This window comes from Eremothecium cymbalariae, chromosome 5 (assembly GCF_000235365.1).
Source record: "Eremothecium cymbalariae DBVPG#7215 chromosome 5, complete sequence".
Classification (NCBI taxonomy): Eukaryota; Fungi; Ascomycota; class Saccharomycetes; order Saccharomycetales; family Saccharomycetaceae; genus Eremothecium; species Eremothecium cymbalariae.
In genome coordinates this window covers 1,268,232-1,293,935 of record NC_016453.1, presented here as the reverse complement: position 1 = coordinate 1,293,935, position 25,704 = coordinate 1,268,232, and the positions used below count along the sequence as shown (strand labels likewise).

At 40.1% G+C, this 25,704-nt stretch overlaps 12 protein-coding genes across 12 annotated transcripts; 8 read left to right on the top strand and 4 right to left on the bottom strand.

Annotated features, from left to right (window-relative positions):
• Nucleotides 1–103: 103 nt before the first annotated feature.
• On the top strand, nt 104–942 carry Ecym_5639 (SDR family oxidoreductase; the record flags this gene model as incomplete). The annotated part of the gene is made up of 2 exons (XM_003647144.1): nt 104–532; nt 613–942. The coding sequence occupies 2 exons, from the start codon at nt 104–106 to the stop codon at nt 940–942; spliced, it is 759 nt and encodes a 252-aa protein (XP_003647192.1).
• A 289-nt stretch (nt 943–1,231) lies between these two features.
• On the top strand, nt 1,232–2,137 carry Ecym_5638 (bifunctional uridylate/adenylate kinase; the record flags this gene model as incomplete). The annotated part of the gene is made up of 1 exon (XM_003647143.1): nt 1,232–2,137. The coding sequence occupies one exon, from the start codon at nt 1,232–1,234 to the stop codon at nt 2,135–2,137; it is 906 nt and encodes a 301-aa protein (XP_003647191.1).
• Nucleotides 2,138–3,250: 1,113 nt separating this feature from the next.
• On the bottom strand, nt 3,251–5,404 carry CDC16 (anaphase promoting complex subunit CDC16; the record flags this gene model as incomplete). Its single annotated transcript, XM_003647142.1, has 1 exon — nt 3,251–5,404. One exon carries the CDS (start codon nt 5,402–5,404, stop codon nt 3,251–3,253), a length of 2,154 nt encoding a protein of 717 aa, XP_003647190.1.
• Nucleotides 5,405–5,761: 357 nt separating this feature from the next.
• Nucleotides 5,762–6,880, top strand: LYS1 (saccharopine dehydrogenase (NAD+, L-lysine-forming); the record flags this gene model as incomplete). Its single annotated transcript, XM_003647141.1, has 1 exon — nt 5,762–6,880. One exon carries the CDS (start codon nt 5,762–5,764, stop codon nt 6,878–6,880), a length of 1,119 nt encoding a protein of 372 aa, XP_003647189.1.
• A 118-nt stretch (nt 6,881–6,998) lies between these two features.
• Nucleotides 6,999–8,156, bottom strand: MAK11 (Mak11p; the record flags this gene model as incomplete). Its single annotated transcript, XM_003647140.1, has 1 exon — nt 6,999–8,156. One exon carries the CDS (start codon nt 8,154–8,156, stop codon nt 6,999–7,001), a length of 1,158 nt encoding a protein of 385 aa, XP_003647188.1.
• A 250-nt stretch (nt 8,157–8,406) lies between these two features.
• On the top strand, nt 8,407–9,555 carry NSE4 (Smc5-Smc6 complex subunit NSE4; the record flags this gene model as incomplete). The annotated part of the gene is made up of 1 exon (XM_003647139.1): nt 8,407–9,555. One exon carries the CDS (start codon nt 8,407–8,409, stop codon nt 9,553–9,555), a length of 1,149 nt encoding a protein of 382 aa, XP_003647187.1.
• Nucleotides 9,556–9,632: 77 nt separating this feature from the next.
• On the bottom strand, nt 9,633–10,784 carry QRI7 (putative N(6)-L-threonylcarbamoyladenine synthase; the record flags this gene model as incomplete). Its single annotated transcript, XM_003647138.1, has 1 exon — nt 9,633–10,784. One exon carries the CDS (start codon nt 10,782–10,784, stop codon nt 9,633–9,635), a length of 1,152 nt encoding a protein of 383 aa, XP_003647186.1.
• A 315-nt stretch (nt 10,785–11,099) lies between these two features.
• Nucleotides 11,100–12,185, top strand: MME1 (Mme1p; the record flags this gene model as incomplete). The annotated part of the gene is made up of 1 exon (XM_003647137.1): nt 11,100–12,185. The coding sequence occupies one exon, from the start codon at nt 11,100–11,102 to the stop codon at nt 12,183–12,185; it is 1,086 nt and encodes a 361-aa protein (XP_003647185.1).
• An 873-nt stretch (nt 12,186–13,058) lies between these two features.
• On the top strand, nt 13,059–15,323 carry PAH1 (phosphatidate phosphatase PAH1; the record flags this gene model as incomplete). The annotated part of the gene is made up of 1 exon (XM_003647136.1): nt 13,059–15,323. The coding sequence occupies one exon, from the start codon at nt 13,059–13,061 to the stop codon at nt 15,321–15,323; it is 2,265 nt and encodes a 754-aa protein (XP_003647184.1).
• A 1,771-nt stretch (nt 15,324–17,094) lies between these two features.
• On the top strand, nt 17,095–20,268 carry MSS11 (Mss11p; the record flags this gene model as incomplete). Its single annotated transcript, XM_003647135.1, has 1 exon — nt 17,095–20,268. The coding sequence occupies one exon, from the start codon at nt 17,095–17,097 to the stop codon at nt 20,266–20,268; it is 3,174 nt and encodes a 1,057-aa protein (XP_003647183.1).
• A 1,482-nt stretch (nt 20,269–21,750) lies between these two features.
• Nucleotides 21,751–23,871, top strand: INP2 (Inp2p; the record flags this gene model as incomplete). The annotated part of the gene is made up of 1 exon (XM_003647134.1): nt 21,751–23,871. One exon carries the CDS (start codon nt 21,751–21,753, stop codon nt 23,869–23,871), a length of 2,121 nt encoding a protein of 706 aa, XP_003647182.1.
• A 147-nt stretch (nt 23,872–24,018) lies between these two features.
• On the bottom strand, nt 24,019–25,431 carry QRI1 (UDP-N-acetylglucosamine diphosphorylase; the record flags this gene model as incomplete). Its single annotated transcript, XM_003647133.1, has 1 exon — nt 24,019–25,431. The coding sequence occupies one exon, from the start codon at nt 25,429–25,431 to the stop codon at nt 24,019–24,021; it is 1,413 nt and encodes a 470-aa protein (XP_003647181.1).
• Nucleotides 25,432–25,704: the final 273 nt, after the last annotated feature.

Sequence of the window (25,704 nt, the reverse complement as noted above, 5' to 3'; positions counted from 1 at the left end):
CCTGAAGGAAACATTCTTTTTATGTTTTTTGGATCATGTCCGAAAGTTATACATTATAGTAAACAAAGATTGATCAAAAGCAGACCTCCAAGTAGGTATTAATATGAGTAAGATTATTCTGGTCACTGGTGTTTCTCGTGGAATTGGGCGTGCAATTGTTGAGAAAATATGCGCGACCTCAGATGCTGTTGTGCTTGGCATAGCAAGATCAGGGGCTCCTTTGCAAGAGTTGAAGACAAAGTATGGAGAGAAATTTGAATACATTGTTGGTGATATCACTGATGATGCTGTCATTGAAAAGTCATTATCACTTGTGACTTCCAAGTATGGGAGGTTGGATGCTGTTATAGCTAATGCGGGGGTGTTAGACCCTGTGCAGGATGTGAATTGTATCGACGTTTCAGAGTGGAAACGGCTTTTTGATGTCAATTTCTTTAGTGTTGTTACTCTTGTAAGCAACTCATTACCATTGTTGAAAGCCTCCCAGGGCAACGTTATATTTGTGAGTAGTGGCGCAAGTGTTACAGCATACGTATGTATTACCAGTATCGCGGAGGCTTCCGTGTTTTATTCATTTAAATCCGCAGTACAGTTATACTAACACTTTACCAGCCAAGTTGGGGTGCCTACGGCTCATCAAAAGCTGCTTTGAATCATTTTGCTGCAACAATAGCTGCTGATGAGCCCTCAGTAAGAGCTATTTCTGTTGCGCCAGGTGTTGTTGATACGCAAATGCAACATGATATCAGGAACAAGTTTAGTAGTTCGATGGTTCCCTCTACGTTGGAACGGTTTGTTAATCTAGATAAGAACGATCAACTCTTAGCTCCAGAGGTTCCTGCTACTGTTTATGTAAATTTGGCTCTCAAAGGTATTCCAGAAAATGTGAATGGCAAGTACTTGAGATATGACAATAACCTCATTGCAGATTATGCAACTTGATTATAACTACTAGGACATGGAAGATGACGCAGTTGAATCATCTTTCTGAATTGGTTATTTCCAATCACACAAAGACATAAATACACACACACACACATATATATATATATATATATGACTATAGCTCCTAAATATCTCACTTCATATTGGTCATCTGCGCTTTATCCATAGTGATACGAACTGGTAAAAAAAGACGATGTTAAAAGTTCAACATACTCAGGCATATACTATTAGCACACATCAAACAGCTAGTTATCCGCCAAATAGAAAGGAAACATAAACACAAAGAATGTTCAGGACTTCTCGATCACGTATTATTGCTCAAAATAAGGTTGTCAGTTGTAAATTGAGTTCAATGTGTGTTCCTCTACGTGCTTCTTTCTTAATTCATCGACGTAAGATGAAGATCCCAACTGGCAGATTTTTCTCCTCTACTCCTAATTCTGAAAAATCGGATCCTAGTAAAGGGAAGTATAGGGGTACGATCTTAACGCTATTGGGTGCTTTAGCAATAGGTTCAACATTATTTTCCATTGGATACCAGAGAAGCTCTCCGAAAGAATTGCTCGAGGATAACGAACATACTGGTGATAGCCCAGGTAATCTGGCGCAAGATGTCTCTGTGATTTTCGTTTTGGGTGGACCAGGTGCTGGAAAGGGTACTCAGTGTGCAAGATTAGTTGAGAAACTGGGATTTGTCCATGTGGGTGCAGGCGATCTCTTGAGAGATGAACAAAACAGACCTGGGTCGCAATACGGCGATTTGATCAAAGACTATATCAAGGAAGGTTTGATAGTTCCACAAGAAATCACTGTAGCGTTGTTAAAGAGGGCGATCGAAGAGAGTTATAAAAAGGGTAAGAAGAACTTTTTGGTCGATGGCTTCCCAAGAAAGATGGACCAGGCGATTACTTTTGAAAAGGAAGTCACGCCAAGCAAGTTTGTATTATTCTTTGATTGTCCAGAGAAAGTCATGCTGGAAAGATTATTGGTCAGAAGCCAGACTAGTGGTAGAACAGATGACAATATTGAATCCATTAAAAAGAGATTTAAGACTTTCATTGACACAAGCCTTCCCGTAGTTGAATATTTTGAAGCTCAAGACAGAGTTGTTAAGATTCGTTGTGATCAACCAGTCGATCAAGTGTACAACCATGTTGAAAACGAAGTGAGTAGAAGGTTAGGAGTTAAATAACTTGTTTTGTCCCTGCATAGGGCTTTTTATTTTTTGTCGGTTTTCTTGACAGCGAGCTTCGTATTACTGGAGTGACACCTACATAAATTGTTTATGGACAAGTTCTGTCTGTACCACTTTTGTACCACCCTCAGCCACAATTTCACAAAACCCCCAAGAAATATGCAAGACGATAACACTGAGATATTGGAATTCTTGCTATCTGATCATAAGCGCGAATGCAGTCATAATGGAAACTTGAAACTATCTAAAATTCGTTGTTTTCGAGATTCCAGAAATGTTTCCCATAATTTACCGCTTAAAACGAGAGCAATATCAGCATCAAAATTCGACACAGGACAGGACTCTGCAAACTTCTTAAATGGTTTGGATGATCTAATATTAGGAGAAGTTCGACCATCTCTAGTGATGGATATGAATGACAGGAAGAAGCAGCCCAAGCAAAAAAAAACTATCTGAACCGGAGTAAAGATGCCTGCAACACCCCTGTTGTTCGGAATACGGCAAATCTTGGTCCTATACTGGTATCTACAAATAACTCTAATTCTGAAGCTAAAGAGCCGCAGGCCCTCTAGAAAACGAAAGAATCGTAGCTCTGCAAAAATTATACCTCTGGACTCGTCTTCTCCCAACAACCTAGGGACTGCCGAAATGCTAAGCTCATCAAAAAAACAAATGAGGTAATCACAGAGTTAAACAAGCGGGAGAAAAAATCAGTACAGTAAAAAGTCTCAATGATTTTTAGTTCAAATTGTAATCTAGTATTAAACATTAAAGGACAAATATAGGCTTTCTTCCAATTTCAGTTAATGGGTACGCAACTCTTGTGTTCAGATTTTTCTGTCTATAAGATACGTAATAATCTGAAAATATATCTGAAATTTTTTCTAAAAAAGGATTTACGGGATCTCCTCGATGCCAGCTACCGGGAGGAATGAATTTACCAAGAAGATGTCTGTCTGGCGATCTACGTTAGATTTATGTATGGAAGAATTCATAGCTCTGCGGCATAAGTGAACAACGCCTTGGAGTTAGATAGGGGCAGTTAACGGTTTTTTCAAGTTAAGAGAAGAATCACCAAACTTAAATTATTCTTGCATAAATATACAGGGACTATTCTATATCCATTGAATCGCCTTCATCCGAAGATAAACTTCCCTGTTTCAACCTTTTTGCTATTACTACCGGATCGATAGTACCTAGAGAACGTTTTTTGTCATTTGATCCAAAAGTTCTATTTTCGTTGATTTTGGCACTCACCATCAATGGATGGCCATTGTCCAACGGGAGGTGCACATTAACATCGAGTGCAATTTTTAACAACTGTTGGCCAGTTTGGTGGCTGGGATCCATTGCAAGGACTGAGTGTAGTGCATCTATAGCCTTTTGTAGCTTTTTCATTTTTAAATACACAGTTGCCAGCGCGCACCAAACGTTTGCGGAAGGTTTCCACCTTTCCAATACTGTCTTAAAGCAATGCAATGCTCGTTCGTCCTCATCCAATTTTCTGTAGGTATGGCCTAGGTTTAAGTATGTGGATATGGCCACAGATGATGCATCCGATTGCTGTGAATTGATGGCCTCACAAGCTCTTTTAAAGAATTTTTTTGCTCTTGGATAGTCCATTTTTTTGAAGTATACAACTCCAAGCTCGTTTAATAGTAAGGGATCAGTCGGACAGATATCGTAGGCCATCATGAAGTATTCTTCTGCTAGTGTTAGTGTGTCCATACGTGAATATTGCATTCCTAAATATAAATGCGGTAAGTGTGTGCCTGGGAAAAAACGTGCTGCAGTTGAGTATGCTGATAGTGCCTGCTCATGTTCACCTTCTACTGCATAAGTATGTGCAAAGCCCAACCAAGCGTAACCAAAATTGGGGTCTAGTACAGATGCTTTGGAAAAGTATTTCCTAGCCTCTGGAATATTATTGATGGAAAAATAGTATGTACCCACTGCAAACCAAGTGACAGAGCTTTTGGGGAAACTTTCAGCCAACTTATGTGAGACTAGGAAGAGCTTGTTCTTTCCTCCTAATTCGTACAGGCACTGTATATAGGTTGGTAATACATCGAAATTAAATTCATCGCGTTCCAATACTTTCTCACACATTTCAAGGCATTCTAGGTACTTGCCCTGGAAGATGAGTAGTTCAATCTCCGTGGTTTGAACATCCTTGTTGTCTCCTAAATCATACTCGTCAATTAAATAATATTGCGCAGTTTTTAACTTTGTAAGATCCCCATATTTGGACAATTTTGTTGCATACAAACATTTAATCAATTCCTGATTATCGTCAAGATCTGTAAAATCCAACGTAGCAACAAACTCAGTCTCCTCATCGGGTGTTAGCATATTATTGGATACTAGATGATCAAATGCTTCAAAATTTTTTACATCTACCTGAACCGCTTCTTTGAAGCATTCTTTGGCTAGCTCGAGATTGTTCTGAGCGGAGTATATTTGACCACGTAGATAACACAAAGAAGATTCCAACTTAATTCCACCATCTTGGTTCCTCACATGCTCCGCAGATTCATCCTTAAACGGATTATTCTCACCTACAATGTCTAATGCATCTTCGTACCTTTCCATCTTAACTAAACACAAAGCTGCAAGATATCGGCACATCACGCTAGACGCGTCCAAACCATCCCTAGAGAGCAAGTCGACTGCCCTAATATACTGGCCCATATTGTAGTAAACCTGTGCCAACCAAAATGCATCGTTAGGGTCATGTGTCATTGAATATACCTTATCTCCAATATACTCTGCAGTCCGATAGTGATGCTGCATGAGCGCATCGTGCCGCCAAAGCCGCAACTTTTCCGCTGCAGACAACTCTGTAATATCAATCCCAAATTGATCGTTATCCTCAATAGTACTCCCATTAGTATCGCTCACACCTGAATATTCTCTCACGTTACTAACCTTCCGCAACGTAGATGGAATCGTAGGCCCAAAAAGCCCGTTTTTAGACATCGAAACAAGCAGACCTGATGTAGGTGCGCCTTCCACAATATATGGAGTCCCAAGATGTGTCGTTGTCTTCTGAACCAAAGGACTATTATTCAACGGATTACGAGGCGTCTGTGTAGACCCACCCCCTCCCATTACACTCCCTCCTCCACCTACACCTACCGTCCCTGTATTCGATGATGCCATTGTCACCCGCCTTGGCTCAGGTTGTGACCTACCTCGATTTGTCACTAAAGGCGATATGGCCAACGTTGACTCATGTTGAGATGGAGTGTTCCCTGATGACATTATCTAACTTCAAAAATACCCAGATATCCTGTTCCTTTATACTATCTCCCCCAATAGGATTGCTTGTTATGTGGACTTCACCACAAATATCTTAAAGATTTCTAAAATGCTTTGTTCCATATCCCGTTACCCGGCATTGAATCCCAACTTCTGCCGCGTCTTCCGAAATTGAGTAATTCCGGCATCTGACTTCCCCGGATTCATCGAGCAGAAATTCCGTGGGAATTTCATGAGCACTTGCGTATTGATGTACATAATGACTCAAGGGAAGATTACAGGGTATTTAAAGGGAGTTTTAAGAGGTTTTTCACTTAATGATGGAGTTGGAAAGCAGGTAGAACATTGAAGAAGTTTAGGATGGGTGTAACGTTACATTTGAGGGCGGAAACCAAGGCATTGGAGGCTCGTGCAGCTCTGACACCGAGTGTGGTACGTAAGCTTTTAGATAAGGGCTTTAAGATATATGTAGAGGAGAGTGCGCAGTCTACATTCAGAAAGGAAGAGTATGAGGAGGCAGGAGCTGAGATTGTAGATGCAGGATCGTGGCAGGAGGCAGACAAGGACAGGATTATAATAGGGTTGAAGGAGATGCCGGAGACGGATACGTTTCCACTTGTACATGAGCATATTCAATTTGCGCATTGTTATAAGGATCAGGCTGGCTGGCGTGAGGTTCTTGGACGTTTTAAACGGGGCCAAGGTCTTCTATATGATCTTGAGTTCTTAGAGGACGATCAGGGTAGACGGGTTGCAGCTTTTGGGTTTTATGCGGGGTTTGCTGGGGCCGCGGTGGGATTGAGAGATTGGGCGTTTAAGCATACGCATGCTGATTCCGAGGAGCTGCCTGCATTAACACCTTATCCGAATGAACAGGCATTGGTGGCAGATGTTGTTGCTGACTGTCGTGCTGCTTTTAAAACGGGAGCGAAGCAGCCAACCGTGTTGATTATTGGTGCGTTAGGCAGGTGTGGTAGCGGAGCAGTTGATCTGCTGCGCAAGTGTGGGATTCCAGATGAAAATATTCTCAAATGGGATATGGACGAAACTAAGCATGGTGGTCCATTCAAAGAAATTGCCCGTGCGGATATATTCATCAACTGCATATATTTGTCAAAGGCCATCCCGCCATTTATAAACATGGAACTGTTGAATGATCCTGAACGGAATTTGAGAACTGTAGTTGATGTTTCAGCAGACACAACAAATGTTCATAACCCTATTCCAATTTACAGTATTTCTACTGTATTTAACAAGCCGACAGTTGTAGTTCCTACCACAGCGGGGCCCAAGCTTTCGGTTGTTTCGATAGACCACTTGCCATCCATGTTGCCTAGAGAGGCATCGGAAGCATTTGTTAATGATCTGCTTCCTCATCTAGAAACGCTCACTGAAAGAGATACCGCACCTGTATGGGTGAGGGCGAAGCAGTTGTTTGAAAAGCATTGCTCGCGCTTAGATCGGGAACAGATGCTCTGAAAAATGCTTTTGTCATAGGAAGCTTCTGCAACACTCTATAGTCAATGGTTCTGAGCGATAATGACTAAGTTACTACATCAATATATATATAATTGTCTATAAATCTGGCACAAGAATCTTATTCTATTTCTATGGAAACCTTGTTCTTTTTCTTTTTACTTTTGTTCTTCTTTTTTGGCCTGCCAAGCATGATTTGCTTCAATTCCTCAGTGTCTGCCTCTGCCTCACTCTGTTCATCAAATTCAGATGCCTCCAAGGTTCTTTTCTTGACTGTGTCATACTTCTCAACGCTTTCGTTGCATACCGCTAAGCAGTTCAACCGTTCACTGCAATCATAGACTGCAAGTTGATCTTTTATAGATAGATCCCATACAACCACTTTACCATCTGAACTGATGGTGACCAAGTAATGACCGAATTCGTTCTTATAAAACTTGAAGTCCTTAACACGGTTACTGTGGCCACGAAGGGAAAATACTGGTTCTTGGGGTGGTTCATCCTCCTTAAAATCCTTATATAGATTGGAAGTTTCCCAAAATTGGACATTACCATCGTTTAGGCCAACACAGACGAACTCTTTATCATCGATGGTCTCGACCTCAACATGCATTACAGTTTTTCTCCCAGTGTCAATTTCACGGTGAACCTTGGCAGTAGCCGTATTGTATAACAAGATCTTGTTTGCTAAAGCTACCAAAAAGAATTCTCCATTGCCACACCATCTCACGAACTTGCCATTTTGGTTGTATTTTTTGAGTTTTAAAATCGCTGCCTTCTTTGCTGTCATAAGGTTCCATAACCGGATTGTATGATCCTCACTAACACTTACAGCCACCCTATTCGAAGGATGGATATCCAAATCATTAATCCTTCCCGTATGACCCTTGAGTATACCAAAATTTTCCCAATCTTTAACTCTCCAAATAACTATCTTGTTGTCCTCAGATGCTGACAGCATCCACTTATTATTTTGGGGCGTGCCATTCCCACCAACATCTTTAGCTCTAGAAAATTTCAAACTTGTGATCGACCCATTATGATTAAACAAAGTGCCCAGTTCCTTTCTTTTCTGCAAGTCATATATTTTGATATGCTCATCATTAGAACCAGATACAAGGTATCTTCTTGAGATATCTAGACATTTAATGCTTAAAGAGTGTGCTTGAAAGTGGAAAATTGGTGTGAATAACGGCTCACTCATATCCAAATTTAGCGACAAACATAACAAGTTATGTTCATACGAACCAACGATTATTCTAAATTGATTACCAGACATTAGAAAATGTTTAGTAGCTGGACTTTTCTGCTGTATTACAGGTGCTTAAAGATGTTTAACCAAACCTCATCGCAAGGAAAATTTTCAAAAGTTCAATAACTTGGATCATGCAGACGGAGTAGGCAGCAAATTGACAAAAAAGAAAATAACATTTATTTCAACGACAAGCGCTAAAGATACTTTTAAATCCTGAAGGTAAGATCTAGACGAGTTAATTTAGGTTCTGAAGGTAGAAATAGGAGGCTACATTATGACTGATGAGTTGCCAACGGTAAAAAAAAGACGTATAGCTACAGATAGTGTCGGAGAGGAGGTTGTGGAAGGTGCGTTTGGGAAGGAATTTCAAATTCTGCAAGGTTATCGTGATTTCGAAAATGAAGTAATTCAAGACCGAGCTGCCGTGTCTAGAACTGGTGATATATCTGTTGCCATGCAGCGGTTAAAGGAGGTAAATTTATTGTTTAGAAAGGCAGGGGACTTGGACCTAAATATTAATTCTCTGTACGCTCAAGATTCGCATGCTGTTATGAATGTTAGTGAATTGGCCAGTATTAGTGTTCGTAATTTAAAGTTGACGGATGCAGGTAAAGTATTAAAGGTCGATGATATTATTAATTCAGCTAAAAGGTATATGTTAGTTGATTTTTTTAGCGAGCTCCGTGGGGAAGCTCAATCTGTGCCAACAGATAATGATAATGAAGAACAAGAACAAGATGAAGAGAATGCAGGAGATGAAGGAGATGAAGGAGTGAACGCTGGCGTAGATTCTACATCAAACCATCAATTCAAGCAGAATAAACTTCGTAGTGCGTTTTTAAAGCAATTTGAAGTTTACGATGATTTCAATCAATTCAACTGGTTCAGAATGGGCGCACTTTTCCAACATTTAAGTAAGTCCCCGACGGTTGTAGATCACATGTTAGGTCCACTTGCTGTCCAAAAGAAGCAGCGTGTTGCTAGCCAGAGAAGACCTGCTGAAAATATTGGTGAAAAGATCACTGCTGATACAGTAACAAAGGAGACATTAAGTGTTAATCAGGAAGAAACGACTCCCGAGCAGGTGAAGAAATGCTTTAAAGTACTACTGGAAAAAAATGGTTATAACCAAATCAGTTTGTTTAAATTTATTATAGATCCAAATTCCTACTCCAGATCGATCGAACATCTATTCTATACAAGTTTCTTGATAAAGGAGGGCCGTCTCGTTCTAGAAGATGATGAAAACGGCTATCCAGCTATACGACCTAAAGAGCCGTTACCAACTGACCCAAAAGAAAGGGAAATTGAACGACAACGAAGAAGTGATGCCTCTCAAAAACATCTCATATTCCAAATGGATATGCCCACATGGAAAGTCCTAATTAAAAAATTTAAAATTACTGATTCTTTCTTGGCATAACACTGACTTGACTTCCCACCCTCCAACATTATTTTCAATATTTACAAGGTTTTTGTAGCATTTAATGTATTTCTATACTAGGTTTTATCCGGTACAACCCAATCAGGGACATCTAGCATCTTATCTATGGGCCATTTTCTGATAGCAGTAGCTCCTAGACCTGTCGTCAGGCCGTGCTTCTCGTACAACTCTATGCCAGCCCATCCTATCATAACTGCGTTATCTGTGCACAGTTCAATGTTTGGATAATGAAAAGAAGCAAAATCATGCTCTAATTCCGTTTCTAATTTAGTTCGCAGGCGCTGATTAGCGCTAACTCCTCCGGAACAAACAAATTGCTTAACGTCTGATAACTTTTCAGAATTGAGTCTCAAAACAAGATTCAGCTGACTTATTACGTGTTTAAATATTCCCTCTTGGATTTTATATGCAATCTCACGTCTCTCCTGGATATTCAGTTGAAGTAGAGGCTTTGGAAGATTTTTTTTAACAGCAGTTACAAATGGGCAAAACGAAAAGGCCTGCATGTTAACTCTATCATTCTTGTTTCTGAGTGGATTTGGCAACCCAATTTTCATGGAATCAGACAGCTTTGCTTGTTCCATGTCTTCATTTATAAATGATTCCATCTCCTTAGCCAACATGTTCCCTCTTATCCCAATCTCCCTGGCGCATTTATCCAAGGAATCTCCCACGGCAATATCTATCGTATCGCACAATACCTCGTGTTCAATAGCAGACCTGGAAAGCACCAACATTGTATGCCCACCACTTACCAATAAACTCAAAAACGGGTACTTGACCCCCTCCCCATTACTCTCCATTCTTGGGATCAGTAAATGGCCAAGCATATGATGCACTCCTATAAGAGGCTTATTCAAAGCAACACTCAATCCTTTAGCAAAAGAAATACCTGCAGAAAGTGAGCCAACCATCCCCGGCCCTCTGGTTACACATACAAGGTCTATGGTACCCAAAGCATCTCTAAATGCCCTCTGCGTCAGCTTGCCCAGAGCTATTTGATGGTGCGTATGGGCCTTAATAGGCACTATACCACCATCTTCCAAACTATCCAATGTTTCTTTATAGTGACAAAGGACCCTTAGAGGCTGTTGCCGATTAAACCTATCTAGAACAGATACACATGTGTCATCGCATGACGTTTCGATGCACAGAACTTTGAATCCGCGCCTTACCAAGCTTCCACCGTTATAGAACCGCCTTAGCATAGATCAAAGGATTCGATAATTATTGATGCACCTCAAGGTATTTTCAAAAACCCTTGCAACTTCTTCTTGGCAGTACTATCTGCTAATAGGAGAGGCTACACTATATATCTACTAAAATTACACAGCTGGGATGATGAAGGTGAAAAATTGTCCATCTCCACCAATCTCGACTAAGAAAAATGTTTTTGATCTTATTTCTACAAACTAATGAACAAAAATGCACCATTTAACATCACGGAAATAGACAAAACCAGGCATCTTAAAGATACTCTCTGAGCAACACAACCCCCAACCACACTATAATTTTTCGATCTTATGCTTCATTTTACTTCTTCGATACCTGTGGTTGGTACACATCATGACAATTATCCTCACACGCCCGGAGACCATGGAGCGCCTTCTCATGGGGGATCCGGTTCAGCATCAGGTACCGACAGAGCTGAATACAACCCAGTATTGCAATGTATAGTAGCTGGTGGCGTTGGTGGAGCAATAGGAGATTCAGCTATGTATTCTTTAGATACTGTGAAGACTAGACAGCAAGGTGCGCCTAGTGTAGTCAAGTATAGAAACATGGCGATCGCTTATCGATCCATCGCTTTAGAAGAAGGGTTCAGACGAGGTTTATATGGAGGTTATGCAGCAGCAATGCTGGGGTCTTTTCCTAGTGCAGCAATATTTTTTGGGACTTACGAATACATTAAACGGGAAATGATTGAAAAGTGGCAAGTCAATGAGACAACCACCCATTTAATTGCAGGATTTTTGGGCGACTTGGTATCAAGTGTGGTCTATGTTCCAAGTGAGGTGTTGAAGACAAGATTGCAATTGCAAGGAAGATACAATAATGCACATTTTAATTCTGGTTACAATTATCGTCATCTAAGACATGCGGTGTTTACAATTGTTAAAAATGAAGGCCCTCAAACATTGTTTTTTGGTTACAAAGCCACTCTGGTGAGAGATCTTCCATTTAGTGCTTTGCAATTTGCGTTTTACGAAAAGTTCAGAAAATGGGCCTTCTCAATCGAGGGAAAGCCGCTCGATAAAGATTTGTCAATCTCAAGTGAGATAGTCGCTGGTGCTCTTGCTGGTGGTTTGGGCGGAGTAATCACTACTCCGCTAGACGTAATAAAAACCCGTCTACAAACTCAAATACCGAATTCAACAGCCAATCTTAATGGTATTCCGCAACTCAACTCCGTAAAACCATTGAGACTATCCAGCTCTATCCTCAGTGGCATGCTTGTGGTTTACAAAACCGAAGGCATATCAGGCATATTCAGCGGTGTTGGGCCAAGATTCATTTGGACTAGTATACAAAGCAGCATAATGCTGTTGCTATATCAAACAACTCTAAAGGCACTGGACAACTACGGTCTTTCGAAAAAGTTAACCTGATTCTAATAACAACTAAGATAGAACGAAGGAGGATTTCGCCTGCGGATTATCACATTTTTCTTAAAAGGCCCTTTTAGACATAGGGCTCTGTATAATATAACTAAAAGATACTTGTAAATACTGGATAGGCTTTTCTTTTCCATAGATCCCCACTATATAACTCATTAGGTTTTCAAACCGCCTAGCATTCCCATTTCTCCGTCTGCATTCACTATTTCCGCAGCCTTTTCTGCTTTTATATTGTAGTTTACTTATTGTATGTATGTGTACACCGTCAAATATAGACTGCACTGGATATTATTATCCGTTTGGACAATTTTCTACGAGGGAGTGATACCATCATCACTTGTACCATTTAAACCCGAGCAGTAAAAATCGTATATCCTGGTTGCTTATTGATTGATATGTCAAAATTATGTAGAGTAATCAATTATTATTGAAGTTGTGCATGCGGCCTATCTTCACAATGTGGCACAATCTACCCAAGAGTACAGCGTTAGAGCGCACAGTACAGTGGAGCAACAATATGGATGAGATAGTTCCAACAGGATTAATTAAAATACCAAATATAGGCATACAGTAGGAAAGAAATTGGTAGTAATATATACGCTCTGCAGCTGGAAACCTAGCTGGGGTAACGGACTGAAATCTTCGTTTATAAGACATTTTTTCAAGAAGGTTATAGTTAGGTTGCGTTCCTATCGGAGACGGAGCCTCTTCCGTAGCCCACATTTTGTTTGTGTTTTAAAGCAAGCAAGAGGTTCATGAGAAGGGAGGACAGTCTTATCAGTTTAATACGAAACAGTGGTACTCGTTGAGGTTTTATCAAGGCTCGAGATATTCTAGGTTAGATTATTTCGAAGGATATTGAGTATGCAGTACGTTGGGAGAGCAATTGGATCGGTTACCAAAAGTTGGTCTTCAATTAATCCGGCCACATTATCTGGGGCGATAGATGTGATAGTGGTGGAGCATTTAAATGGGGAGTTGTCATGTTCGCCGTTTCATGTTCGGTTTGGGAAGTTCCAAATACTTAAGCCTTCTCAGAAGAAGGTTGAAGTAATTGTTAATGGGCAATCTACCAATATTCCCATGAAGTTGGGTGACTCCGGGGAAGCTTATTTTGTTTTTGAAACAGATTCAGATTTAAACAATATTCCGGACGAGTTAATTGCATCGCCGATAGTGAGTGCTGCTAGTTCTCCCAGTTTATCACCCAGACAAGAACATGTTAGTAATGGGAAGAAACTACCAGAGCCTGATTTTTTAGATATCAATGATAATAGCGATGATGGTACAGCAACATCTATACAGACAGATCTTGATTACGTCTCTACAATCGAGAGGCCAATGACTCCCACGAGCATTGTTTTTAAGAGCAGCTCAGCTTTTGAGGAAAGGATGAATAGAAAACTGAACCAGAAGAAGATTCCCAGTAAGGTTGACAACAATGGTGATCTTTTATTGGACATTGAAGGTTACAAGTCGAGCCAGGACAAAGTGCATGATACTGATGAAATGCTTAAACAGTTATTGCAGGAAGAATTGGGGAAGGATAACGATATCTCTCCATTCGTAAAGGAGGATGATAATGGTAATATACGTATTGTGAACCCCTTTGATCATTTGAAGGATGGACAATCCCCACCAGATTCACCTGCATTTTCTAGTGAATCATTAGACGCTATACCTTGTAATAATAATGCGCCAGAGTTAAATTCAGATTTCACAGATTCTTTGCATTCCCAAGGAACTATCTCAAGTATCCCCGAGGAAAAGAATACAGGCGCGAATTATATAAAGACGATTCGTTTAACGTCAGATCAACTACGCTGTTTGGAGTTAAAGTACGGAGAGAATGATTTGACGTTTTCTATTGATAAGGGGAAGGCATTTGTAAATGCAAAGCTCTTTTTATGGAAATGGGATGTACCCATTGTGATATCGGACATAGATGGTACGATAACAAAGTCCGATGCTTTGGGGCATGTGTTGACGATGATTGGTAAAGATTGGACCCATCCTGGGGTTGCAAAGCTCTTTACAGAGATCCAGAGGAATGGCTATAACATCATGTACTTAACTGCCAGAAGCGCAGGTCAGGCTGATTCCACTAGGAGTTACTTGAGAAGTATTCAGCAGGGTGGCTGCAGCTTGCCCATAGGCCCGGTCGTATTATCACCAGACAGAACTATGGCAGCGTTAAGGAGGGAAGTGATTTTTAAAAAACCGGAAGTTTTTAAAATCTCGTGCTTGAACGATATCAGGAAATTATACTTCAAAGAACTTCAAGGATTTGACGAAGGTAATGCGAATAGTGATGAACAACCCACCCCCTTCTATGCCGGTTTTGGGAACCGGATAACAGATGCATTGTCTTACAGGACAGTCGGTATACCAAGCTCTCGGATATTTACTATTAACCCAGATGGGGAGGTTCATATGGAACTTCTAGAGTTGACTGCTTTAAGAAGTTCATATGTGCATATTAACGAATTAGTGGATCAATTCTTTCCACATGTCAAACAAAATCCTTACTACCGTAAAGATGATGAGCTAAAAAGTTTGTCTCCTACACCAGGATCACCGATGTTCAACCCCGAAGAAAGATCCTTTTATCGTCAGCACGATGAGAAATTTTCCGATGTCAATTTCTGGAGAGACCCCGTTCTAAGTATCGAAGACTTTTCCGATATTAGCGATGACTGCGATTACACAATCAATGATAATATTAAGAGCGGTACAACTTCACCACCGCGAACATCCTCGCCCCTTTTACACGTGCGCACCCAAAAGGATAGCAGTCCGATACATGAAATAGAACTTCCAACTCTTCCCATTCTCTCATCTGCTATCAGTTACGAAGAGCAAAAAAATATGGATTCCGACTCTAACGAACAATCTCCAAAACTAGAGCCTCCTAACCGCTCTAAATCAGTAGAATCCCATCTAGAAAAGCTTGGTAGGTCCAAGCCCATTCATCGCAAAGTTACCAACCTCAACGTCCTGCAAGACGCCAACAGCAAATCCTATGACATACCTCAAGACCTAGCGGATGATGATGACATACTAGGTGATGAATATACTGACGATGAGTTTGATGAGGATGAGTTTGACGAAGACGAATTCATGCCATAAAAAATGAACATATACTTCCTTCTCCTTTCCCTCCCCTTCAAAAAGAATGCTTCTTTCAGATCCTACCATCCCTTTCAGAATCTATTCAGAATCTATAAAGTTAAAGAAACATGTAAAACAAATCAAATATCTATATCCATCCATTAATCAAATCTCTCTCTTTACTACTGTAGCCTATCTCATTGTATACATATGTCGGTCCCTTTTCCGCCCACTCCTATCGCAACACTCTATCTTCTGTTCGTTCATTATCTGTCTGCGATACCAGTGGGACAAAAAGGTCTTCGAACCTTCGAACCTTCGAACCTTCGAGCCTTATCGAGTTTAAGGGAGGATCTCCGTTTTGACTCCGCCTCGAGCCTCGAAGACGTGCTGACAAAAAGTGGCTGCCAAATAAAAATAAAAAATACCTTGAAAATCCAACTCATTCCCTTCAACGCCTCCGTTGTCATAATAGCCGTGCATAATGGGAAATAGTCCAAAAGTTGTTTACAGGATAACTTGTATGTAGTAAATGCATTAGTTTCACTCCTATGTATGCAATACTCCGTATGGCAACGATTTTTCAGTCCCGCATTCCACGCAGAAGTATGTGAAATGCCAATAAATACGGTGTAGCATCTGAAACCCCTTTATTCCTGCTGGCTGAAATATTAACAGTAGGTAAACTGTCACGCAACCTGTTGTAACCCAACCCCCACCTATATACAAGAGACCTGATATTATCAACATAACAAGCACACACCACTTATTGTGCCGTGGCCCATCACCTTTTTTACATGAATCCTAGCGCACGCCGTTTCTGCAGAGTTCTTTCGCTTTCTCCGCTGCAATAATATAACGCCTTGGGGCTGAAACGCCATTTCCCAGTAAACTTTTCGCACAACTCATGAACATCGTATCCTTGTGAACACTTCCCACATGTATAACCACTGCATGCCAAAGAACATCCATAGTATACTTGGCATTTTCAACTCTCCCCCCCCGCCATAGTGGCCTCAACCACCACGTAAAATAATACCCTACACAGTCATATGTAGTTTTTTATAAACCCACCATCAAAAGAAATGCGACTGGCCATTAAAAACAATGTTAGCTGTTGCTCCACACAAACGTCACCCACCCTCGGCAGCCCTGTTCTCTCGAACCTATAACTGCCAGTAGAGGCTGCTGAAAAACTAACACTATATATCTCTGCACCATTGGTTGCACCTTTACCTACATAAAATTTCGGAATTTTTTCGTTTCTTCCGCTTAAAATCTCTATCTACTTCATCTGCACTCATATTATAGCCACCAAGCCTCTTCTACATCTACATATCTATACACACACACACACACACACATATATATATATATATATTAGCGCTTATTAACTATTCTCTGCTGAAATTATGTGGTTGTCCTTTTTGGCAGCCGGTGAAATTTGAAATTGTCTTTCTGATGATACTTAAGAAAACAAACTCATAAGCGAAAAAAAAATCAAAAAAAATCAGAGATAACAATAATACTGAAGTCAACAAACAGTTATTCTCAGAAGAAAGATATTTTAGCTGACTATTGTGAGGTGTCAAGCTACAAAGGTATTGCTATTCCAACTCGCCTTTGTTGTTGTTGGTACTAAGGTTTTAAGAACTATCATTTTTCTCGTTTACTTTGCTTTTGCCTTGTTTATAATTTTTTCGTTAGCTGTGGTCCCCCTCGAGATATATATTGGTACTGGGCAAGCTTACAAGGCTTTAGTTGGACAATAGTTTTATTTTTAAGGTTGATGAATGGAATTACGAATCACTGGGACCCTGCTGGTAATATATCCCCGGATTCACCGAAAGTTATTCCAAATTCTGCAACAGCTCCCTCTACGACGGGGTCGTCGGTGACTAGTAGCAATAGTTCTAATGACAGTAATATCCATGGTGGTGGGTTATCTGGGGTTCCACATATTCGGGTTGGTAACGGGGGAGCGGATGTGGATGGTATTGGGCAGTTTGAAGGATCGTTACCGAGTGGTATTGGGTTTGGTGGTGATAATGGTGGGAATGCTGCGGCGGATACGTTGTTGTCGAATAATAAGGGTGGCAGCGATAAGCCATCTCTTTTGAATGATGTATTGGTTTCAGATGCGATGGCGAAGAATTCGTGGCAGTTACTTTATGCACATATTTACAATTATTTGGTTCATAATAAGCATCATGAGACGGCTAAGCGGTTTTTGAAGGAGGCAGATGTGCCACTTTCGAAGGTAGTGCCTGAGGGTACCATTGATGGTAGCCAGCTGTTATATGCTAGAATGCTGATGAATTCACCGGAGACTTTTTTGTTGGAGTGGTGGGAGTCGTTATGGGCCTTGCATGAGTTTGTGGAAACCCAGCCATTGGATATGACTGTAACTAACAGGCCGTTCAATGAGAGAATAACTCCTATATTGCCACAGAGGCCAATTGTTCAACAGCAACAGCCGCAAGGTATGCCGACACAATTACAACCACATTCATTTGTTGGCCACCAGCAGCAACACCAGCATCTGCATCAACATCAGCACCCTCAACAACTGCAACACCCTCAGCCGCAACAATTGCAGCCGCAGCAATTGCAACCCCAGCAGCATCAACAACAACAATCTCAAAGACAAGTACAGCAAGTACAGCAACAGTCTTCCGTACCAGAACTGCAACAACAACAACAACTACTACTACTACTACAACAACAACTACAACAACAGCAACAACAGCAACAACAACAACAACAGCAACAACAACAACAACAACAACAACAACAACAACAACAACAACAAAAAATACAAAATCAGCGCCAGCCGCCGCAACAGCATCAGCAGCCAAAGCAGCGAAGATCTTTATCATCTCAGAAACAAGTTTCAAGCCCTCATGTTATGACTGCAGGCATGTATGGCCAGCAACAGCAAGGTTCTCTAATGGCCCATCCTCAACAGGCCCAAGCACCCAATCAGGCGATGAATCATCCCAATATGTCTGTTGTATCACCTACTGTATCAACTAACAGGCATCAGAAGCCTCAGCACGCATCATCAGACTCGGTACAGAAGACTTCCCGGCAATTTCCGCTTTCAGCAAATGCTCCAAACATGACACCAACTCCTTTCAATTTACAGAATTCTATATCAGGTGCTGGTTATCTACCAATGTATTCACAATCTGCACCAGTTTTAATGAACATTAAGGGACAACAAGTTCTTCCTCCTCGGCAGCAGCAGCAGAGCCCTCCAAACAAACAGGCGAATTTAAGATCCAAGAGCTCTGCTGGAGCTGTAGCACACGCTGCTGATACAATGATGAACTACGTTCAACAGCAATCACAGCAGAATATGCAAATACAGGAATTCCCACAACAAGTGCCATACCAAATGCAGCAACAGCAACATCAGCAACAACAACATCATCATCATCAACACCAACAGCAGCAGCAACAGCAGAATCAGCATCAGAATGAACAACATCCACACCAGGCTCCACAACAACAGGCTTCACACCAACATGCTTCTCAAAAACAGCCTCAACAACAACCACAACAACAAAAACAACAGCCTCCGCAACAACAGGTTTTACAGCAGGCTTCACAAAAACAGCCTCCGCAACAACAACCACAACAACAGCTCCAACAACAGCCTCAACAAAAACAGCAACCATCTACCCATCAGCAACAACAGCCATCTGCCCAGCAGCAACAACAGCCATCTGCCCAACAACAACAACCATCTACCCAGCAACAACAAACATCTACCCAGCAACAACAACAATCATCTCAACAACAGCCACAACAAGCTCTTAACGTTCAAGTGAGACAAAGACGGTTGAAGCGTGATTCTCCCCAACATAAAGTGGACTCTCCTGGCAAGAAAAAGACATCAGCGGCCTCTAATTCAAGTACCAATTCTTCAACTTCAACAACCACACAAGTCAACAAGACATCATTGAATAATGTTTCTAAGCAAGATGTGAAACGGCAAAAGAGCTCTGGAAACCAACAGGCTCAATTGAATTGGACCAAGTTGTTGCAACAACAGTTGCAACAGCAGCAGCAAAAACAGCAATCTTCGCAATCTCAGCAGTCCCAAAAACCTCAGAAACAACAGGGGCAGCAGCAGCAACAACAACAACAACAACAAAATCATCTTCATCAACAACATGAACGCCAACATCAACATCCTCAGCAAATGTCGCGGCAGTCACATAATCCATCTCAACAACCATTTCACCAATCGCAACAATCACAGAAACCACCAAAACCGCATCAGTTGCAACAATCACAAATACATCACATGCAGCAAATGCAGCAAATGCAGCAACTTGATTTTATGAATCCGATAGCTATGGTACCACTTCCCACAATGGTAGGAAGCAACTCAGGTATGCAATCGATAGCTGAAGCCTCTTCAAACATCACGAACACTAATCATCAACAGATCCTGGGCGTTAATTTTACCAATAATACTCCTAGAGACATGGATAGTCTAGATCCACTGGTTTTCCAACAACAAATGAGGTTTCCGAATAGCTCTGCGAACAGTGTCGATTCCACTGTATTCAAAACTCCGATGTATCCACAGCTTTCTTCTCAGCAACCTCAAGCCATTAAGAAAACTCCCCAAGAAAAAAGGCTCAGAAAGAAAAGCAGCAATGGTGTTCTATCCGTATCCGGAACAACATCGATTAGTACCACTCCTGCGAGTATTGAAGCTACCCCAACGTCTGCTCTGAATGAAGTCCCAATATCTACCACTACTAATGCTAATAGCACGGCTGTTAGTAGTAGTAGTCACCAACCCTCTTCATTATCACAAAATCAGAATATTACTAGACCTAATGAAGATCTGCAGAATTTGGCTACCCCATTGAATATGGATATGGACTTAGATCAATTTGATATTAACGTATTCAACAACGATTTCATCGGTTCATGGAAATGAATCCATTATTAACTCTTGTAATAGTCACGAATTGTACACCCCAAATTTCCACTTTCATTCCAAGTTGTATGTTCTCTGCCACACCTAATAACTGACACCCAAGCTCTTATACACAACAATATGTTGTATTGTACATCATATGTTAAAATCAAGAAACGATAATAATTATAAAATCCTATAACCCTTATGTTCAACTAAAAGATACAAAATCATTGTTTTTCTATTAGTTACTGTATGTAATTATCTTATTATATGATTAACCTCTAGAAATTGTTTACGGCTTACTTTTAGAGAAAATAACCTGTATTATATATAACCTTCCTTTAGAATTATACTGATCTTTATTATCACATATTTTCATCGGATACATATTTCTCATTCAGTCAAGTGGAAACATGCAAAAACATCTCCAATAAAGCTGGTTTTATATGATTAGGGGGTTCTTTACATTTGATGGCATGCAATTGTTCTCCCCGCCTCCTATTTCAACCACATCAAAGTTGTAGATATGTTAAAGTTGTATTTGAGGGTAACATACATCTTATATAAATTAAGAATCGATATAGTAATTTATTTTTAACACAAGTATAGCAATTCAGCCATCATGAGAAATTTATACTGAACTGAGCTTCAGTTGGATCCGATATAACCATATTATACTCTTATACTCTTAATCTCGCTTATACTATCAGATTACTGTCGAGGGCGCTTAGACCAAGTCACGTCCATGGCTAATGCTTTTGTTGAGGATTAGTTACTGCTTGTATAGCCTCTAATCTGGTCAATTACCTTCTAGAGATCTAGCTGAAACTAGTATCTAATTTAACTATTCTAATCTAGCTAGTTGGGTCTCCTTATACAGTTTGCTGCTGTCCTACATGAGATCTGCGACTTATTAATTAATATGTAGGGTCCTGACACAATTATAATACCTTACCGTTGCCTGATGGCTCTGGTTCTCGTGACTATCCAGATGCTCTTTTGATTTTACGACAATCACGACGATTTTAAATTACTATAATAATTATAAATATCGACTTCGCTCTTTCTAATTTAATTGGTCTCGTCGTCTAGTGGTTAATATCCTTCCTAAACGTGAATTTAATTCGAGGATCAATCCCTGGCGGGATCTAAATTTAATTTTGTCGACATTCGTAGATTTTCGGATCGAAGTCGCGGCTTGCTAATCTGTTTGAAACAACATAGGTTTTTACACAGAATATAATGTGGTTATTCGTTCCAAGGGAAATCTCATGGAGAACATTCAAAGGCTTTGGAAGTTAATACTGATTAGTTGACTTTTGGGGTAATCTAAATTGGGGTACAACATCAATTGAAAAAGTAGTGCGAAAATTTTCCGGTTTGTTATTCTTGCGCACTTTTTTGGAGTAACTTCCGCAATAAAACCCTTAAAAGATACTGTCATCTACAGTCACATTCAACCTCAAAGTCAAGCGGTTTCTTATATTGAAAGCATCTGGTATGGTTTTCAGTTACTCTTCTAAACTACTGTCTCCAGAGTATATTAACTCCGCTTCAACCATAGAGAATAAGAATCACCAAAAATGTCATAAGACAGATGTCGGCATTAATAAACGTAGGTCATCAAGCAGGGAATTACCGCTATCTAAATCAAAAACAGTTAGGAAATTCCTTGCAGTGGAGCCGGTTACTGACCATTCATTGGATGTAGGTGGTTGTCAAGATTTTATGGATTTCAAAACAGTGCCTGACTGGGGTATTGAGATATATGATGATCAGTCGCGCGTGGAGGTTTGGGAGGACTTCGAGCCCTTGGATCCTGATGAGAGTGAATTGTTGCAATTCTCTAATATCCAAGTTGAAATGGATACTCAGTCTGAGTTAAATTTGTTGATTAAAAAGGTATTTGAACAACCTCAGTCGGATGGAAGGGACCAATTCTTTGAGGAGTTTCAGTATACCATAGCGACGTCTAAGGTTCTAAATATAAATGGTGGAGATTACCAGGGGATACTTTCAACGACTTTTACGAAATCTATTTTGAATTTTCATAAGCAATCTTCTAGCTTATTACTCAACAGTCCTTCAGTCCCAACAAAATTTGGGAAACTGTTGACAAGTAAGAAGAAGTTTTATTTACAGAGGACGATTCCATTTTTGCCTCTATTATTGTTTTGCACCCACTGTTTTAGGAAGATACTTTGCGTTCGGTCCAAAAACCGTAAGAACATAGTTATTGTATTGTTATTAGCTGTCCATTTATCTTTACAGCAAGAGTTATTTCATTCCAGATATGTGAAATATTCAACATTGGTGAATCTAAAAACGATGTTAGATCTTTTGATAAAATTAGACAAGTTATCTCATAGATTTCATATGAGGTTTAAGGAATTGACTATTTATAAACCAATATCGTTGGCTCGTGGAAGTCTTGAATCAACGATTACCAATAGCAACACGTCTTTGATTAAGGACATTTTATCATCTACCGCTGACTTATTATACTATAAGTTAAAATTGGCAATATCCGATATTTTGCCTTTGGTTGACACTGAAGATTTGGTTCACTATTGTGAACTTTATAATATCAATATAGCGACATTATATGGGTTTCTACATTGTGCGCCTGATACAACGACTTCTGAGAAGATTAGTCGTCAACATTTGTTGGAAAAGTTTACCCTATGCTGTCTTCTGTCTATACCGAAATTTGATAGGCGAGTAGTAACATTATCTCCTGTAATATTGAAACTTTTCCCGGATTGCGATTCACAGTATCTTCGAGAAACTGAAAAATTTCTGATTGTCTCAAAGTCATTAAGTCGCGTTAACGAATGTCTAAAAGATATCCTTGCAACTATTTCAAGCTATAAGTCTCATCTCTATACCATTGAAGTGTCAATGGGACAGCCTGCACCTTCACCAAAAATTCCATCGATATTTGAGGGGGATAGTGTAGAAAGGATCACTATTACTTTGAATGAGTTAAATGAACTTCAAACCAGACTGCTACATGGGGAAAACGACGATGAGAAATTGCATGAATATGTTCAAGGAAAACTTTATGACTTGCACAATTACTGGGTAAATTCAGTAGTTCAAAAGAAAGGTCAACAACAATATGTGTCATCTTCAACTCGTGATCAACGCAAACATACTTTAAGATGCACGAGTACCGGGTTTATGTTAAATGTTGTAAAGGCTGCCGCGAGTACTAAAAGCTTAGATTTAAGTTCTTCAAGTTTTGTCCCAAGCACCTTTATGGATACAGCGGACTTGGAACTGGAGAATGATTTTTTAGATTCCAGCACTTACAGTGAACCTGACGAGCGTATTTATGTCACTGCCGGCGAAGAATTTGAGCCTCCTGACTACTTCAAGGATAAATTTAAAAAACTTACAGATGAACAGTTGAAAGAACATCTAGATAAAAGGATCCAAAATTTGGCTCTTGAAAATCAGAGATCTAAGGAGCAGTTAATAAGACATAAAAGTTTTGAACTCCTAAGCTTCAAAATGAACAGTTTTACGAATGGATTAGAGAGCCGGTCTTTTTGTCCGAGTGAAGAAAGTATTCCTGTACTATATGAATTGAAACAACTAATGGATACTGATACATAAGGGTAACAATATTTTAATTCTTTTATCCCTACAGTAATAATGTAATAAGAACTGACAATTTTTCCTATGTTGCCTCTATTTTTTAAAATTAATTAGGTAATAGTTGATAACTTGATGAAGGACTTAAACAATGAAGAATTGGATTCTTTAAGCTATGTACTCACCAGACTTGTGAAAACTTTTGCCTTTGTAAGAACCTAGAGACTCACCATTATATGACAAAGAACTAGAGACTTCTACGAGTACGCCTTCATCAACATGGGCTCCCACATTTCTTAACCATTTGGTACCTAAACGTAGATATGCTAGACGTGCTGTTTCTGGGTTATCGTTGACAGATCCAGGACCGTTTTTCAATGGAGAAAATTCTTCGGACCTTTCTACCTCTAAACAGCCAAATTTATCAATAGGGATAGTATCAAAAACATCAAATATAAATTGCTCTAATTTGGTACCGTTTACCTTATCAGGCTTCATTATTTTATTAGTTCCTGCGTCATAGTAGTTAATCTTCTTTTTTGCTATATGATACGGCATATGTTCACACCATAAATCCAACTTTTCCTTCAGTAATGCAACAGAATAGTAATGATTCACAATATTAGCAGCACGCAGTTTCAATAGCCCACATGACTCATCTATAGCCTCTGCCAATTCCTTTGATATTTCATAGTATTCAATAACCGAGGGCTTATGCTTCTTGGAAACAATTAAGCCCACTGATTCGTGGGCATCCCTTTTCCTCACGACTTTGGTGGCCACGTCAAAGCCATGATGAATTGCGTACCCCAGAAAAACTGGATCAGCAAGTTTAACAAGAACGTTATCCACGCAATACATATGAATATGCTTGATACCATTCAATAACAATTCTTCCAATATTTTATTATTCTTCAGCGCACGGTATAAACCCCCGTTGCCATCAGGAGATTCAACTAGCTCAGTCCTTGACTCTAACATTAAATGTTCACCAGACGAATCTAATGCGGGAACCGTCCCTTGATTGAAGAACCTGACCTGTTTTTCACTCAGACCAAAATACTTGTTCTTTTTGAAGAATTCTTCCGTGGCGGATCTTGTTAGTTTAGAGGTCATGATATACCAAGGAATTGGTTTCAAACATCCGGCTAACTCTTGTAACTTTTGCAGTCTCTCTGCTTGTATCTGAAACAACGATTTTTTAGATGGCAGTCCAACATCGTAACAACCCTTGGGAAGTGAAGATCCTAATCTGGTGCCTTGTCCACCTGCCATAAGCACCACAGCCACTTCACCGTTCCTCAGCGCCTCCATCCCTAATGATTCATACCGAGAATTAAGGTCCTTAGAATTGTCGATAACTGACTCGTATGAGCCCTTTGGTAAAGGCTGAACTTCATCCATATTCAAAACATTACCTTCAACCAACCGAACTGCCTCTTTGTAGCACTCCTTCAGCTTTAATGGGTCAGTTCGAGCCAAATTTGATAGAAGTTGCTCTCGTTCATGTTCGGACAAACTTTCCCAATGATAAAACAAGTGTGCCTGACCAGCAGCTTCATATTCGTCTTTAACCGACATCTCTGATTAAAATGCAGTTTGATGTCTCTACCAAACCACCACTGACGCCCAATTCCTATAATATAATAGGAGGTTTATATGCTTTCAGGTAGGTATGTCTGGCCGTGGTTTAATAATGCCGCGCAGTAGTCACGTGCCATTTAAACAAGAGGTATTTTGTTATCACGGCTCTATGATAAACCTCATGGGCATTTTACAGTTAACACAACTTATGCGCAGCAAAATATCAAAACTTGCTTTTTGGTAGAGTGTGACTGATGGAGTTTGGAAAGC